This window comes from Cyphomyrmex costatus, unplaced genomic scaffold (assembly GCF_001594065.2).
Source record: "Cyphomyrmex costatus isolate MS0001 unplaced genomic scaffold, Ccosl1.0 scaffold374, whole genome shotgun sequence".
Classification (NCBI taxonomy): Eukaryota; Metazoa; Arthropoda; class Insecta; order Hymenoptera; family Formicidae; genus Cyphomyrmex; species Cyphomyrmex costatus.
In genome coordinates this window covers 930,479-949,136 of record NW_017277928.1, presented here as the reverse complement: position 1 = coordinate 949,136, position 18,658 = coordinate 930,479, and the positions used below count along the sequence as shown (strand labels likewise).

General features: G+C 41.2%; 1 protein-coding gene across 1 annotated transcript in view; it reads right to left on the bottom strand.

Annotated features, from left to right (window-relative positions):
• Positions 1–255: 255 nt before the first annotated feature.
• LOC108776714 (titin) overlaps positions 256–18,658 on the bottom strand; it is a 40,045-nt gene continuing 21,642 nt past the window's right edge. The window contains exons 2-7 of the mRNA XM_018543410.1: positions 17,051–17,163; positions 9,465–9,512; positions 8,682–9,146; positions 8,320–8,601; positions 525–8,205; positions 256–413 (exon numbers count right to left, since the gene is read on the bottom strand). Of these exons, the coding sequence (XP_018398912.1) occupies positions 311–413; positions 525–8,205; positions 8,320–8,601; positions 8,682–9,146; positions 9,465–9,512; positions 17,051–17,141 (8,670 nt within the window). The 5' untranslated portion in view covers positions 17,142–17,163 and the 3' untranslated portion in view covers positions 256–310. The remainder of the gene's footprint in view (positions 414–524; positions 8,206–8,319; positions 8,602–8,681; positions 9,147–9,464; positions 9,513–17,050; positions 17,164–18,658) is intronic.

The following is an 18,658-nucleotide window of genomic DNA, read 5'->3' as shown; positions in this document are numbered from 1 at the left end:
CTCTCTCTCTCTCTCTCTCTCTCTCTCTCTCTCTCTCTCTCTCTCTCTCTCTTTCTTTCTCTTTCTTTCTCCATTGCTCTTTTATTTATATATAACATAATATAATATTATTAATATAAACGTTTACGTTTTGGCCACTCAGTTCGTAATCGTCGAAGCACACTATTGTCTGTGTTTCGCGCGATCTTTAGATAGTTTAGAATAATTTTCATTCACTTTTATACAACACTGAAATTTTTCCTGCTGTTGACTTTATCGCCCTTGTATATGCTTTTTTGTAAAGATGAATTCCTCCATCCAACTCGGCGGCTCATCTCCTTCTTTTGGCATCTGTCGCAGCTATCATTTGCCTCAACATCGGTTCCGGACTGCATACTTGCGGATCGCATTTCATTTTACCGTCATTTCCGCAACTAAAATTTTGCAATAATTCGCGTTAAGTATTTTTCAGAAATAGTACACATACAGCTAATAAAAACGATAAACAGATAGAGAATATAAACTGATATTTTTTATTAACTTACATGCAGCGAAGGCAAGGATTAGACGCTGACTTAATGACTTCTCCCACTCGGTAGGCATGGCCACTGAGTTGACAACCACTTCGTCTCGCGGCTCCCTTGTAAGCGTGCGCGGGGAAGTGCGGTGGTAACGTGGTCGTGGTTGTAGTAGTGGTGGTAGTCAAGTTGAGAGCCGTAGCCATTGATACGGGACACTCGTACCTGGGGCAGCAGAAGCCGCTGATTGGTTCTTCGTGGCAGCCGGGAATAGGCGGTGGACAACTTTGTTGGAGACAAATAATGTCACTCCTGAAGCAGAAACAGAAGTCGCACGGGTCGTCTCTCGGTATCTGTTGTGCCGAAACGTAAACCTTGCCGCCGTATCGGCAAGTACCCGGTCCTCCATAGTCGTCCTCGCCATAGTCGTCGTCGGGATTCGGATAGCCACCGGACATGGGGAAGTGAGAATCTTCCCCTGATATTCCGCTTTGATCAGGATATTCTGGAATATGAGGAGCCGTGGTCGCCGGCCGTTGTTCGTGGAAACCATAATCAGTTTCTGGTTTCACAGTAGCCTCCGGGAAGTGATCAATGTGAGTTTGCTCTTCACCTTCTTGCGGATGAATGGGTTCTTCCTCGGGTATCTCTTCCGTAATTTCTCCAGTTGGTAATTCCGTGGGTATCGGCTGTGTCTTTATGACAGGTTCTTCGACCGGCTTTTCCGGTTGCGGAATTTCTTCAGATTTTATCGGAATTTGAGATTCTGATTCTTCTGATGAAACTACTGGTCCGACGGTAGTTGTTTCTTCAGGCAACTCAGTTGGTTTCACGCTAGAAACCTTGATTGGACCTTCGGTCACAATAGTTTCCGGTTCTTCTATTTCCGGATGCTCTTCTGTTTTTGTCGTAATAGGTGCTTCAGGCACATGTTCTGTAGTAAACAGAGGTTCTTTGGTCATACCCGGATGACCTTCTTCGAATACAGTTGGATGAGCCTCTTCGATTTCTTCAGGTTGGCTAGGCTGAATTTCTCCAACAGAAGTTTCTTCCTCAGAAGGAAGAGGCCTTTCAGTAGGCTGTAATATAGTTATCGACGGTTGTGCTTCCTTTTGAACAGAAGTAACTTCTATGGATTGAGTAGTATATACTTCCTCTTCTTCTCCTGCTGTAGAAACTTCTGTCGGTTTCTCTTCAACTTTTGAAGTCACTTCTACTGAAACCACTTCTTCCGGTAATATTTCTTTGGTCACTGTACTTTCAATTGCTTTTGTAGTAGTTTCACCTTGTTCGGGTGACTCTGTTCCTTGTTCGGGTTCAACTGGCTTTTCCATTTCAGATGGAACTTCCTCAGGCTTTTCGGTTGAACTCACTTCGAGTTTTGTGACAGGTTCTTCTGGCTTCTCCGTACTTTCAACAGTTTCTTCTTCGGGTGAAAGTTTTTCACTAATTTCGGTCGCTGGCTGCGATACTTCTTGTATGGTAGATAATGTTGTATGATATTCAGGTTCATAGGTGCTCTGTTCTTCCGTTTTTACTGGTTCAATTGAATATTCTTCAGGTGCCAAACTTGTCACAGTTGTCGCTTCTTCACTTACTGGATGGCCTGGTAAACCAGCTTCGGTAACATAACCTTCTCCTTCTTCCAGCTTCTGTTCTTCTGGAATAATTGTTGTTTCCATCGGTTCTTGAATTTTTACAACTAGTTCAATTTCCTCTTGTTTGGTATGTTCCTCTGTAGTACTAGGTGTTACAGCTTCCTCTTTAACAGCTTCTTCCGTTTCTTTATCCATTAATTCTGGAACCGTAGTTGGCTCTTCTTTACTAGGTTCTTCCGTTATTCCGACTTCAGGTCTCTGTTCTTCATCTTTTTTATAAATTTCAGGAATAACAGTATGTTCTTCCGCTAAATCAGGCAATTGCGTTTCTGGTTTAACAGTTTCTATTGTCTTTTCGGTTGTCTGTTGACTCGTTACTGGTATAACTTCTGTTGAAACGCCTTCCGTTATATTTTCTTCACTAGGAGAAGTAACAGTTTGTTCCTTGATGGGATATTCAGGTTTTGAAGTTTGTTCTACAACCGGAATGGTGACGTGTTCCTCTTCTACAACCGGTGTTTCGGATTCCGAAATGGGTTGTTTAGTTTCCGTTTCACTCAAACTTGTTTCTTTTATGGCCGGTGTAGTAGGTTGTTCACCTTTTTCTTCTGCAGATGCAGATGTCGTCGTTATTTCATGCTCTTCTGTAGGTAATTCAGGCGTATGAGATTCAATTTCGGTTGTAGCTTCTGAATGCTCCTCAACGGGGATTCGTGTACTTTCTGATTCTTGAGCGACGCTAGTTTCAGTAGGCTTTTCGTGTTCTGCTTCAGTAGGTTCAGTTTTCACTGGTTCCTCGCTAATGACTGGAAATTCAGTTTCCGATGGCTTTTCTTCGGGCAATTTTGTAACTGACGATTCTTCTTCGTGCTCTATGATTGATGGTTCTGTATGTTTTTCAGGATATTCTGTAATTTCCTTTTCTATTGCGCTTTCTGTTGTTTTAGGCAATGTTTCTTCATGGGAAACTTCAGGAGTAGATTCTTCGACTAGTTTAGTAGTGACTTCGATAGGCGTTTCCGTTTCAATAGGCAAGGTAGTAACAGTAACGTGTTCTTCTTCAGTTACAGGAGCTTGAGTTGAAATTCTTGATTCCGTCTTTGTACTTTCTTCCGTAGGAGTTTCTACAGATTTTATAGATGTATATTCCTCTGTTGATGCCTCCTCACTTACTGTATGATCATGTATCAATGTCGTCGACTCAGCAGTAGGTGTAATTGGCTCCTGCGTTTCAATTTCGCTTGGAGCAGCAGGTGTAATTGGTTCCTGTGTCTCAATTTCGCTTGGAGAAGTGCCAGACAATTTTGTTTCTGGTTCCTCGGTTTGAGCAGTTTCAGTTAATGTAACTGTCTCGTGCTCTTTTTCCTTTTCAGTTTCACTCTCGGGTTTATGCTCAGTCGTTGGCTGTATTTCAGAAATTAAAGTACTTTGTTCCTCTTGAATGCCTGGTTTCTCTGTCAGAATTTCTTCCGATTTCGTAGATGTTTCCTGTTCTTCGACAACAGGTTCTTCAGAAATTGGCTTTAATGAAACTTGTTCTTCTTCTGGTTGTTCTTTTTCACTTGGTTTAAATGTAGATTGTTCTTCGATACTTTCTTCTTCAGTGGGTTTCTCCTGTTCTTTGGTTGGCGTAATAGTTTCTTCTTTACTAGTTGCTGTGGTCGTAACTTCTTGCTCTTTCTCAACAGGTATTGAACTTTCTTCTACTTCGACAGGAGCAGAAGTCTCTTTTTCTTTTGTTATACTAGGAACCGTAACAAGTTCTTCAGTGCCATGAGATTCCTGTTCTGTAGGTACCTGCGTGGAAGTAATTGCTTCGCCACTAATAGGAATCTGTTTCTCTCCAGCTTGCTCCTGCTGTTGCTCAGTCAAACCTGATGATTCTGTTATACCTTCTTCGCTAATTTTGCTTTCAGTAGTTTCTCCTGGTATAATTGATGATACAGTATGTTTTTCAGGTATTTGACTGGTGGACTCTTTTGATGTCTCAGGCATCACCGAACTAATAGTATGTTCCTCAGGATATTGCTCGATAGGTTGTCGAGTAGTAGGCTGTTCATAAACCATTTCAATAGGTTTGAGAGTGGTCTGCTGCTTCTCAGTTACTATTTCTTCTTCAGGTATAACAGAAGGAACAGTACTTTCTACAGGTCGTGACTTCAAAGTACTAATCTCACCAGCTAATGTACTCGACTCTGTCGTAGCTTCTTTTGGTATTTCCGTAGGCAAAACAGTTTTCTGGATTTCTTCTTCGCCTTCAGAAACATGAGGTTCGATAACATGACTATCGGATTCCAATTCAACAGTCGGTGTGGAATCACAAGCATACATTGGACAACAAGATTCTCCATTTGTGTGAACTGGCATGCAATTCGATAGATGCATTGGCGGAGCAGGACATTGCACGAGTTCACATTGTACAATACTGCTAATACAACGACAACTGATCTGACATGCGTTTGCCGGTGGAACGGCTGAATTGTTGCTATAAGATTGTCCTTCAACAAGACAATTACCTTCTCCTGGAATACCCAACGGACGAGGTGCAAACTCTGTTGTACTTTCTGCTTCTACAGAAGTTTCTTCTGGAATGCTTGTTGTATATTGAGTTGTTTCTTTCGGAATAGGCGTTGAATATATCTCTTTTTCTTCATGCTCCGGTATCTCCGTAATCATTTTTTGAATAATTTCTTCTTCAGACTTTAGTGGTTGTTCCTCGGTAATTGATTCTTGAGGTGTTTCAGTAATTATACCTTTTTCTGTAGATATTTCAGCTGGACTTTCCGTTTCACCTTTTTCCTTAATTGGCATTTCTTCCTTTAGTGATGGTTGCGTGACTTGCTCTTGTATTTCTGGCTGTTCTTTTTCCGAAGGTACAGATTCTGTTGCAAATGTAACTTCTTCCTCGACAGAAATTTTGTGTTTTGTAGATTCTTCAAATCCAGGCAATCCAGTTGATGTTTCAGAAATTAATACTGGTATCGTCGTACTTTCCGCGGTTTCGGTTGTCTTACTAACATCTACGTCTTCAACTGGTTTTTTAGAAACTTCCGGAGTTATGGAAGACTCCTCGTGAGTTGCAGGACTGGATGTTTCAGTCTCTGTTTTTTCTTGAACTTCCGGTTGTTTCTCAGTGACTAGCCCTTGAGTCTGTTCTTCCTGTCCGGATGATTCAGTTGTGACTTCTTCCGGTTGTTCACTGGATATTTCTGGCGTAATAGCTTCGCCAACAACAGATTCCGTTGTACTACCCGCAGCCAGTTTTTCTTCCGACAGAACAGATTCGGTAATAGTACCTTCCGAAGATGGAATATGAGGCGTTTCTTCTTCAGGAAGAATTGTCGGTTTTTGTGGTTCTTCATATGCTTCAGTTATTTCTTTTTCTGGTTTCTGTGTTAATTGCTCTTCGTTTAGTTCTGGCTCAATAAGTCCCTGATCTTCTTTGCGATCTGAAAGAATAGGAGGCTGACTTGATACTCCGCTGACGGAAGTCTCAGTTTGCTTCTTTTCTGGTTCTGTCGTTATCTCAGTGGCTTTAGTTTCAACTTCAGGAATTTTTGTTTGTATTTCTTCCGTGGATATAGGCACAGAAATCTTTTCTTCACCTTCTTTTTTACTTTCGCTTGCTTCAGTAGGATGTTCAACGGGCAATTCTGTTTGTCCGATGTCGGTAATTTCCGTTGGTTTCAATTCCACATTTTCCTCGGTTGGTTCCTTTTCTGTTACTGCAGCAGTTTGTTGTTCAGCACTTTCTGTTGACACGCCTTTTGTTTCTTCTGGACCATGACTTTCCGTAACAGTAACTTCTTCTAAAGTTTTCTTTGTAGAATATTGTTCGGGTTGCGCAGTTATTCCTTCTTCAACAGCGGAAACTTGCGTTGTGTACTCTTTTTCTGTTTCCATTATTTTTATCGCTTCCGTAGTTTGCTCCTCTTTCAAAATAGATTCTTCAGTTTGTAATTCTTTTTCTTTTTCGCTAATTATGCCTGGTGTTGTAATCGGATGTTCCGTAACAGGTTCTTCAATTGGTTTTTCAGTAATTGATTCTTCTTTTTCAATAGGAACTATTTCAGTTTCTTTCTCTTCGACTTGTGACACGTGCGTTGATTGCTCAGTAGAGGAAATTACGGTAGTAGCATATTCACTTTCTGTTGCATGTTCTTTCTCAAGATCCGAAGACACTGTTGAATGTTCCGGTGGAACAGTTGTGGATATTTCGGGAGCTATTTCTGTTATGATTGGATGTTGCTTTTCTATTTCTTCTTCTTTCTTTGGTTGCACTTCTTTTTCACCACTGATTTCCTCGGAAATACTTTCACCAGATTCTTCAAGTCCTTTCGTGGGTATTTCTTCACTACTGGGAGACTTTTCCGTTAACTGTATTTCTATTTGTGGCACTTTACTTACTTCCTCTAACACGATAGATTTTTCAGGTGCTTCTTCTTCTGGTATTCTTGGAGCAATAGTGGCTGTAGAAGATTCTGTACTAATTTGAACTTCGGTGAGAGCAGGTGTGCTTTGTGTTTCTTCAGAAACTGTAGTGATTTCAGGTTTACTTTCAGTTGGTAAGTTTATTTCCGTAGCTTCTTCTATTGGTTTCGTCGTTCCTTCCACTGATACTTCAATACCTTCCGTCGCAATTGGTTTTGCAGTTTCTTCTGCTGGAGCTCGCGTGGTTTCTTGTTCCCGTGGTAGATCCGTTATAGGTATTTTCTGCGGAATTTCAGTCATGAGATTATCAGGACTAATTTTCGGATGAGTGACACCGTGATAGTCTTCTGTCACATGATATACGCTTTCGTCTTCTGCCTTCTGTTCTGGACTTCGTTCGGGAATCGGTATACCAGTTGGACCTTGAGCTGGAATTTCCGGAGTTGATTCTTCCTCTGCATGTGGCACTTTCGTGATGAAAGGTTCTTCACTAATCATTGAGCTTTCAGTCAAGCCAGCATCTTCTTTCTTAGCGCCAAGAGTAGCTTGTTCTTCAATTATTGGGTGTTCGGATGTTGTTTCTTTCGGTCGTTCTTCCTTTTCACCTTCGCTTATCACTGGTTTTTGTTCTTCGGCAGGTTGTTCTTTAGAAGGACCACTTACTTCACTTGACTGTTCCGTAACAGCAGTTTCCGTCGGATGCGACACTTCTCTCTCAGTAGTGATTTGTTCAGTACTAGATACCTCGTGAGCAAAAGTCACAGTTTCTTCTTCTTTCGGTGATTCCGTTTCTGTTGCTAAAAGTACACCTGGCATAGTTTCTAGTTTACCTTCACTTGTCTTTGGCTGTTCGCTAACAGATTCAGAAACAGTGCTGGTACCAGGTTCTTCAATTGGCAATGTTGTTTTCTCAATGATTTCAGTTGAACTCTCTGGTTTTTCTGAACCAATTTGTCCTTCTTGTGTTATCTCTTCTTGTATTTGCTGCGTTGACAATTCTTCGTGCGGACTAGTAGTCTGTTCTTCTTTTATTGGAACTTCGGTTGTTTCGCTAATGGTAGGTTCGACCGATTGTCCCTTTTCAGCGACTGCAGGAGTACTATGTTCCTCTTCTATTATATTCTCTTCTGTGCTTACATGTTCTTTAGGTTCTGTTGTTAACAACTCCTCTTCAGGTTGCAAGCCTTCTGCGATAGACGAAACTTCCGGTAATTCAGTGGCAGGTGTTTCAGTAACTAAACCTTCTTCAGTTCCTTGTACTGTCGTAGGTGCTCCTGGCTTTGTTGCTTCTATTTCAGAGGGCACTTCCTCTACCTTTTTCGATGTTATATCAAGAGAAGTTTCGGTAACATGTTCGTGAGAAAGAGTAATTTCTTTCTCAGCAGTAGTAGTTTCTATCTTTTCTGTCGGTAGTGTTGCGGTTTCTTCTTCAGGTTTTTCGGTAGACGGAATGTGTCCCTGGGTAATGTGTTCGATAGTTCCTTCAACAGTTTTATCTTCTTCTTCCTGAGCATAAGATATAGTATTGTCGATACCTGGGAATATTTCTTCCTGAGGTTCGCCCTTCATTTGTTGATCTTCCTGGTCAATCAGTGTGGATGATTCAGTCATTTGCTGTGGTACTTGTTCCGAAAACTGTTCTTCCTGACCTTCATCTCGTACCGTAGTGATTCCTTCTTCTGTAATAGATACATACGAGTCTTTAGTGTGTAATGTTCATTTAGTAATAATATTTCTTATAGATAGTTAAATTACATAACGCATTGTTACTATTATTATGTAAAATTACTTACCACACTCGTATATGGTTGGACAACATTCTCCTTCTGGTGGCGGTAAGGCCGTGCAATTCTTTCCATGCTCTTGCATCGGTGTTCCACAATTTTGGACAGCGCAAGCGATCTCGCCTCGGAAGCAATAACAATGCTGGCAAGGCTGAGTAGAATAAATCAGATCACCGTCTTCATAGATTTTACCTTCGTAATAACATTGAGGTAACATGCCAGGAGGTAGCGTTGTGGTCATGATGAGGCCAGGAGTTGGACCAACCGTAGTGCTAGATTCCTCATCGTATTCTACACAAAAAATCAATAATTGTAACCATTTTTCAGTATGAAATGACACCAAAATATTACAAGACAACGCAATTACTTACCACAATTGTACTTGATCGGACAACATACACCCGGTTGATAGACAGGTTTACATCCAGCCACTTGTAAAGTACACTCTTGCATAACGCAAGTGGTTCTATTTCTGATGCAATAGCAAAGCTCACAAGGATTGTGATGATCCAACGGCAGCATAGCGCCGTCTGCATAAAACCTCTCGTCGACATGGCAGCCATAATTGTCATGGAATCCGACTTCTGTGGAATCCGGTGCACTTGTTGTTGATGTCAATAGTTGAACTGGTACTTCCGGACAGGTGATCACGGGACAACATTGATCCGGACGTTTCTCCACCGTGCAATCCTGACCGATCGCTTTTGTGAAGGGACAGACCTTCAAGTAGCACATCAACATTCGGTTGTGACACGTGCAGTTTAGACATGGTTCACTCGTCATGATCCTATCGCCTTCTTGATACCGCTGGTAGTTAAAATAACATCCAGGGATGGCTATAGAAAATTTATTATATATACATATAACAGATACGAATCTCTAATATTGTAATTATATTGCTATTTTTATAAAATATTATCTATTATATTCGTTACGAGATGCAATGAAAAAGTTCAATTCAGAAAAATTAGAAAAATTTTTTATTTTATGTTACATAGAAATCATTTGTAATAAGTTTCTTTTAACCTTTTAATTTATTGAATTAAAGTACACACAATATGTGCGGTTTCTCAAACCACGATACGATTAATGTCACGTTGCTGATGCACGTGACGATTGATTAGATGCAATAAAAGCAAGCGTGATATACATACCTCCATCGTACTCTGCGATCTGTGTGGTATCCTGGTCGTATACCGGTGCTGCAATCAAAGAAACATGACTGTTAGTGCTACGCGATCGAGTGCATCGTGACAGGTACAGACGCAGGCGTGTACGTGAAGTTAATGAAAAGCATAAAACGGGATTGCCGAATAAGCTCGGTGAAATTTGCAGGGGTGGACGTCAATGCGTCTCCCGCGTGCAGTTTATCATAGTAATTACTGGCGGGACGCATTCGTCGTCTCTCGAGGGTGTACCGGGGCTTTACAACGGAACGAGTGGAAGCGTCATATGGCGCGAACACACGTGAGCGAATTCTCGTTAACACCCTCGCCCCAGTCGTACGAGTTGCATGGTGAGTGCTCACGGAGTAGTGAATTCCATTTGGTTCTTCCTCTCGTGTGCAATTCACTCGGATATTCGCATATAACAATCGCGGATCTCCCTTTACAAGCCTATTCTTTTCTTACGCGACTACACGCTTTCGCAATTTCTTTTTTGAAATTAAAATGTCGCGCGCAGGATTTGAGTTCGATTATTCCTGAAACGCGACAGGACACTCTTCCGAGGTATGTACAATCACTGAGATGTTTTCATCGGAAAATCGTTGTAGACAATGAACCCTCTCGCAGCTCTGTCCTTCTTGCTTTTTCATCTTCGAGATAGTGTTTAATTTTATATTACACGAAAGATTCCAAAATTACAAATTACATTCGTACAATGTATCTACATGTATAAAATACGAATAAAACAATACCGTTTAGATCTTTGTAAAAAAATAATTGATTTGTCAAACGTATAAAAAAACCATTTTATTAAAATTTATTAATGGATTTTCAAGATTAGATATCGACATTGGCATTATGTAATATATATATGCGTCTTTACAAAAACTCACCATCTATCTATATGCCTTTAATTTCACGATTTCAAGAATTAAGGCTCGTTAGACGGAAGATAAAATGAATAAGGAATAAGAAGAATAATGGATTTCAATCTATATACCAGAAGCTGAATACATTGAAATACACGGACAAGTAAATCTGTTATTCCTTATTCTTTTCATTGTGTCTAAGCCCTTGGCATTCCGCGATGCAAGTGATTTCCAGTGAACTGAACTGTACTGAGAAATACAACGATGGTTGAATGAAAACTTGGTCGTGTCTCGTCAGTCCCACGAGCAAGTCGGTGCCCGAGCCGCGTGCCTCCACGTTATACGAACCCATCACGTACGCGTGGCCTACCGAGATGATTCTTGTCTCGCACAATGGTCAGACTAAATTATTACGTGGCACCTCCCATCGTGGAGACCACGGTCAAGGTGTCGAGGCTTTGTACACGATTGTAATCTCTGTACGTGATCTTCATTATGCGAACGCTTAACTACAACGACATAATATGGTCATTCAATGTACGAACAGTATGCACTCGCGACAATTAAATGCATAATGAGGTCATTGGACTGAATAAAAGAAACTCATCGAGTAGCTATGTAAGAGTACCATGATAGGAAATTGTGAGAAGAAAAAAATGTAATTATCATCAATTCGATTTTTTCCCTAAAATTAGCACATTTTTGCTGGAATTGTTGCTTTTCTTTTGAACGAATCGTATGATTTTTTCCATCGAGTTTTACGACGATACACACTAAAAACCGAAAGACATCTTTTTGTCGCGAGCAAGCGTTTTCTTCATTTCTTCACTCGTAAACGATCAATTCCCGTCGATGGAGTAACGGGACAATCATTGAGCGCGTATGACCGAGAGATGCTGACAAAAAATCACGACACAACAAAAAATTTCAACTGTAATAACGGAGAATTGCATCATGATGAAGCACAATGATCGTCGATCGTCGATCTGCTTTTGATACTTGTTTCTTATCCCTTCGAAATCGAAAGGCACGAATTGCGAATCACCTCTCGAAAGAAGCGCAGTGAGAGAGAGAGTCGTCCAATAAATCTCACGCAGCAAGATAATGTTCCGTTCTCCGGATACAAAAATGCAGTTCCGAATAAAACACGTCTTACAAAGCCGCTAGGAAGTGCATCGACTAAGGTATGCTCTAAGGCAGACCTCTCTCGATGTACGCGGAACGCAGACTCTAAATCAATCTTAGTCGCATAGAAAAAGGGCAATGTGGGAGTTTATCGGTATCAACAATAAACGCATCTTCCCTCGAATATAATTTCCGCGCGCGAGATTTATGCGTTCTTCGGCCTCCTCGCTCGTAATCGAGGATCGTGCTTATATAGGGTGTATTAGGTATTCTAGAAGATTTTAAGAAGTGATTTCTTACACAAATTCAAGACAAAAACTTTATATATCCGAATGGTTTAGTTCTTTTTTCAAAGAGGGTGTGTCAAAATTGACAAAATTTATAATTTTTTCAAAAATTTCGAAAATATTGTTTTAATGAAACTTCGTACCTACATGTTTAAAGTTTGACAAAAATAACAAGAGTTGTTTTTAACATTTTTGAAAAAAACAAAACAAATATTTCTTTCTTTAAACCATGCATTTTTAAAACCAAACTAACTGTTTCAGATACAAAATCGTATGAAGCTTTCGTCTTGAATTTATGTGAAGAATCGTCCCTTAATCTTCTAGAGTACTTAATATTCACCCTGTATACGCACACGAGTGCATATGTTATGTATATCTCAAGGAATCGCGGGAATCATTATGTAAGTCAACATACCACCGCGCCGAGTCCTCCTGCTTCCTCTCCGTGTGTCGTTTCCCCTCTCACTTTAAGGGCGACTCTCTCGATTCCTCCCCCAATCGCATCGCGACCTGATCCGTCCTGATTCTCCGCGTATGGGCGCGTACGCGCGCACGAACAATGCTATTACATACTGCAGAGAACAGGAGAACGCGGGGCTGTTGCGCTCGGTTATGAAATCATTCCCGGCGGCCTTGCCTCGCGAAAGTTCATTACCATCAGCCGCGCACGCTCCGATGAACACCTGGCACCGCAACCAGCCCCTGGCGTATTGCGTGCACGAAATTCTGCATTACGCATTCTCCAAGGTCGCGGTTTCCTCCGTCGCGCGCTCACCAAGACAACCTCTTCGTACACTGATTAAAAAGATGATGGAATAATTTCGTTTCTTTGTGTGAGTGCGTGTGTGTGTGTGTGTGCGAGATGAAAGACTCGTTACGACGGAACTTTTCTCGATGAAGTCCCGCATGAAAGACGACAGCTATTTCGAGAAATTACGCAGCCTACTCGCCGTATAATTTTATCGAAATATACTCAGACTTCAGGAAAGGAGCAGAAAAATAATGCCATTCGTTCGTATCAGTGGTGATTGTTAATGTCAATGTCATGCGGGTATCGAGAAGGTATAGAGCGCAGTGGAAACCTGGCCGACCGGTTCTGCTGGCGTAATACGCCGTACTCTGTACGTCTAGCCCGTAGAATCCCTTTCGAGGACAATCATAAATTATATCCTCCCAATCACACGGGATCGAGTTCGTTGCCACTTCCTACATTATGATGCAAGTCCGCGCGCCGTTAGGTCCGGTAATGAGAATAATTCCCAACTCGCGCGCGGGAAAGAAACGCTCGTTTCCGATAAGGGACTCGAGATCTTTGAACCGCGATTCACTTCGTTGCGCGAGAATGTTTCGTACGTGCGATTGTGGATCTGGCGGACGTTGAACGCGATGCCGTCAATACAGCCTTAAATTACGCCCCGCGTGAAAGCGGAACACCTATTTTCCAAAACGGACTAACGCGATCGATTTAATCCGTGTCACGCTGACGTTGCACCCACGCGTTCCGTTATACCCTTCGTCGGATGACCGCCGCTGACCTCACCATCTCAGTAAGTAGTCAAGAAGGTATACACAGATGAGAGAGAAAGAGAGAAGAGGGAGTGGAGTCCTCTTACGATGTACCGGTTACAACGGGTCCTTTCTATACCCTTTTACCGCATAAGAGCTTTTCCTCATCTAAATTGACGGCGCAGAATTTATTCGCGCTCGCTCATCAAAAATGCATTTAAATCGCTTTAAAATCATCAGTGATTCATTCTCGTGTCAACATATCGTTTCACGATAGATTCGCACATAACTCGGTGCCTATACTGCACAGATCTCTAAGGGACGTTCTAAAGACCTTCGAAGGTTGTCCTTTGAACGTTCTAAAGACGTTCCCCTATGGGAATAGTCTAACTCTTAGATAAAGTGTGCTATATGGGAAAAATTTAAATTGCTGAAATGTGTAGAAGTCTTTCACGTAGATTTACGAATTAACTCATATAATTCTGTCTCGCGTAAGAAATGCGAGCAGATTTAGTATGTGTGTAACTGTACACCGTCTCTCACGTCACATATATCTTGAATTTTTATACGCTTCACGCCGCGTGTGCAGTGCCATCACGATTCTCCGCGCCATCGCGAGAGAGAGTTTGATGATGCTCGAAGATAACGACACTTTGCCAAGCATTAAGCATAAATATGGAACGTCTTAGAGGTCAGATGCAACTCCGGTAGACGACGTACGTGGATCGTAAGTGGCGAACGGTGAGGTACACGGTCAGTGACATCCCGATGCGGGCACGTCGACTGATTGCTCCTCACTTACAGGTTTGACCAGAATTCACACACAGCATCACGTCGATGCAGCCACGTGGAGGAACCGCTACTCGGAGGAGCGCCGAGACGCAGTTCTTTTTCCTCTATTTACTTCAGATTTACAATTATAATAGATCACTTCCGGATGGGACTCTAAAATTAACTGCTCCGTTCATTAAAGAAATATATTTAACGTGTCATATTTCTTGTTTCTTTTTCTCTTGTAATTTCTTTTTCTTTTTTTCGACGCTGACATAAGAAATAATTTGTACAAACTTTGAGTGCGTTCAAGGAGTGCGCTATCAGCGCTATTACGTCATTCTATTCTTATTTTACGTCTAATGAATGTTAAAGACAGAATACTTTAGAGGTACAATAGTGCTAACAGCGTGCTTGCTCCCCATGTTCAGCGCGATTAAACGAGAAAAAAGGACAAAGAGAAAGAGAGAGAGAGGAATTAACGGAACTCACGGGCCATATTCTCACCGATCGAATATTCATAAATCTCGGCCAAGTATGATAAACGATTGCCTCGGAAGTCTGGTAATATGTATATGAATAAATGTGTGTGTATATTCGAGTGTATATATAGCTGTAATATTAGTGATATTTACGCGATACTTATTACTGCATATTTCCAATCGCGCATAATAATGATATCACTCTTTTACTTTGAAGATGACACAACTTAAGAAACATTATTTTCGAGTTATTACTATGAATGAGTTGGGTAAACATTATTTTTATCGATTATCAAAAGTAACTTAATTTTGCCAAAAAAATTGATAAGACTTAAAAAGAATAATTTTAAAAAATTATTACAACTCAAATAGAGTAGTTTTTTTAAGGATTGTACAAAAAAATTACAAAAATGATATTTGACTAAGTAAAAAATATAGATATTTTCTTTACAAATATTAATAGTCAATAATTTTTTGTCAAGTTAAAAAATAGTTTTCCTTTTTCTGAAAACATGTAATTTTTTAAGTTGTATCACTTTTGAAGTAAAGGAGCCATATTATTATCACGCAAACATGTAACAATTTGCAATACATGTAACGTAATGCAATCTGATACACATCAAGTATAATAATTCCGATAATCTCGAAACAGCGAACCTGAAAGAAAGTTATTGCTATACGCGCGTGGTAATATAACATGACAGGTAAACACTTTTTTATAATGAAAACCTGTTGCCTCTCGAAGTTGGCGATATTGCTGATTTCCTTTCAATGCAAGTATCTCGCCAATGCCCGTTGCGCCTCGAGGAAGATACATAATCCAGTAAAACTTGTCCGCCGTCTGATGGATTACCGGTGATCGAACGCGTCGATCTTGATCGTCCTTGCTGCTCGCTCGAGAAAAGCTCGAAGGAACAAAAAGAGCGTGCATGCGATAGAGAGTCACAGAATCACCCAGCGATTCTCAAGGAAGGAAAAGAAAAAAGAAGAGCGAGTGAAGACACGCCGGGTGAGTTGCGGAATTCAATCGATCCCGTCCGTTTAACCACACCTGCTCTTCGTTGAAACACCGACGGCCGATTGATGAAGGGGAGAGGCAAAACTGACGCATCTTCAATAAGCCTTCATTGACGATGCAACGTTTTTGCACATCGTCGTGTTCATAGTATCATGCTTTTCCGAGAACACGCTCCTGATCGATCGATCGATCGTCGTGTATGCGAAATAGGTTCGTTTTCTTTGCGGCCTCTTGACCACAAGATATGAAATTACTTTCTCGAATAACGAATTACGAGTAAATGACGAATCCTTTTTCTATCGATACCGAAGCGCATTTTTATGCGGTCGATATTACTGCGGCGTAAATCTATCGCCGTTTTTTCTCTCCCGGAAATAATTCATGACACGAGCGATGACAATTGGAGAGAGAGGCCCCGTTTTAACTGGGACTTCTTCTAATATCGAACCACACAGGATTACCTATCGGGATACCTGGTCTAGGCGTACCGTTTTAAACCAGCTCGACGTAAAGGGAAGGAGTCGGCGAAACTTGGCGGAACGAGGTTCACGATAGGAAGGTGACGACTGACCGCTAGAAGGCGATCCAAGAGTGGTCGAAGAACGAATATGGTGTGTCAGGTCTATGGGAAAGCACCTTGGGCCTCGACACGACCGATGCCAGAGGTGAGCATTATGAGGTAATGCTCTCCTCGTTGCCAGAGAGAAAGAGAGACACGCGGTGTAGGTTCGACGGCCTGACAGAACGTGGCTCGCTCATTCAAACATTGGCTGGCCGACTCTCTGCTGCGTTAGTCACAGACGATACAAGAACGACGGTCTCGCGGAAATGATCGTATCATCTCTCTCTCGTGACTCTGATTTTTAGAAATTAATTTCAATACACGCGATGATCACGCCCGATTTCAGCCTTTCTATCGCACCTCTATTCTAATCTTGAAAAATGCAGTGGCTTGAGAGATTCTATCTATCGTGCTTTAATAGAATCACTCTTCTTTTGCCTTTCAAAAAACCAGTTTCCATCGTAAATGCAATAAAACATATCCTACTCGAGTTACGAAAGACTTTTCTCATCTTCATCCGAGATTACTTCTATACTCTCTCTCTTTCTCTCTCTCTTTGGTCTCTATTACAGCAATATTCAACTTCTTGCCTGTATTCCATAGAGTGTAAAAAGAGTAAACACTACGTCCACGTGGAAACAAAATCTTTTTTTTACGATTCCAGCATATTTTGCTACATTTATGGACGGCATTTATGGACGATCCGGTGGTGGAGTACAATCTAACTTCGAGCAAGCCACAAGCAGAAATAATCCGATCGCGTCTTCTCGGACGAGCGAAAATATTTCTTGCCCGTCTACCTCTTATTTCCTCGTGGGAGTCCGCGCGTTCACGGTCTCTCTATCAAATAAATGACTCACGTTTTGTACGGCGGCTCAAGCGTGTCCAAGGCGTTGAAGTCAGACGAAAGAAAGGGAGCTAGAAGTACACTGAGGTATTTCTGCAAAAACTCACCAGAATGCGTGGATCGTGACGCAAGCAGTAGGACGACGGCCAGCCAGAGGATTATTCCGCGTCTACAAAGCGCGGCGTTCAACGCCGACATGTCGGCACTCTTCTTCCGTACCCTGCAACACGTAAATTATGCTTTCGTTAACTTATATATGTGTGAACATAAACTAAGCTTTGGTCTCTCGTATGGCTACGTATATAATAATTATGGAGTAAAGATTAATTTAAAATCTCTCTCTCTCTCTCTCTCTCTCTCTCTCTTTACAAGACTTATTTAGTTAAATTTATTTCTTACTTGTGTAACACCAAGAGTTTAACGTTTCTCTTTAACTTTATTTAAATATAAGTGAAATTCGTTTACTTTATCGATTGTTCAATAGTCGTGATCAATTGCCAATGAATAACATTAAAATACTTCACTCGTAACGTAAACATAGTTGGGGGCGTTTTATATCGATCATCTTATATTATATCGAATGCAATCGCTCGGCTTACGAGTAGATTCATACCTACTCAGACGGCTTTGAGAATTTTTTCGCGTTATCTGCATACGCGCGAAAGTATAACGAGCCATTGTACGCGCACACTTATCTATTCCATCACGAGGCGGCTTAAAGGCATATCTATCTCGTCACGTGGCATTCTACCATGTAACTCTCGCCTTGATCTGACAGGATGACAGCTGGACGGATACAGTGGTCGCGTTTGAAATCGAGTCAAACGCATCTCTGCACTTTGACCTTCTCGCGAGTGTACATGCTGCAGAAGACTCACCGCGGCAGGTATAATTTATATACATAAGTAACTAAATATTAATTACGTAAATGAACGTATCATTTGCTAACATAACAACATTAATTTTAAAATATAATTTTCATGTAATATCCAATTGCATTGTAAAAGTATGTATTTTTTAAGTAGGGTTCTTCTTTATTTTCTGTAAGTGGCTGTCCTTTTTTCTTTCAAGCATATACAAGCAACTTAAAGATAAATATTTTTATCATGATTATATCGAATGTAAAAATCGACCTAATAAAGGTCGAAACGTTTATAAGATTCAAATTGTTCTTGATAAAATTCGTAGCTCCTTTTGCATACATTTAGTATTAATAATCATCTATCACTATATCTATGTGTAGTCAGTATGAAGAGAACAGTCAGTGTCTCGAGAAAAACAACAAAGTTAATCGGTTAAACGCTGTAGAGAGAGTTAATCGGTGTTGGGGTAGAATTAGCCTTAAGGTATACAATGTATCATGGTGTCAAGACGCGAAATTCGCGACGCGAGAAACCATTTGACGCATTCGCGTCGCGGCGGGAGGCTAAATGCGATTCGTCTGTCTACCTGGAGCGTGAGCCGGCTATGAGAGAGAGAGGCGTGGGTGCGTGGGAATGAGCACGCGTGTTTGCACGAGCCCGCTGTGTGCTCAACCTCCTCCGTTTATATCGTTGGTCAGCAGACCTCGCTCACCCGATAAGGGAATAGGCACGCGAAAAAGCGTGAGCGAAAAAAGGATTCATGTAATAAAAGTTCCATTTTCAAGTGGGCGCTATAAAATTGAATATCAGCCACGTTTGCATTCCTCCATTCCAATATAGAGGGGGGGGGGG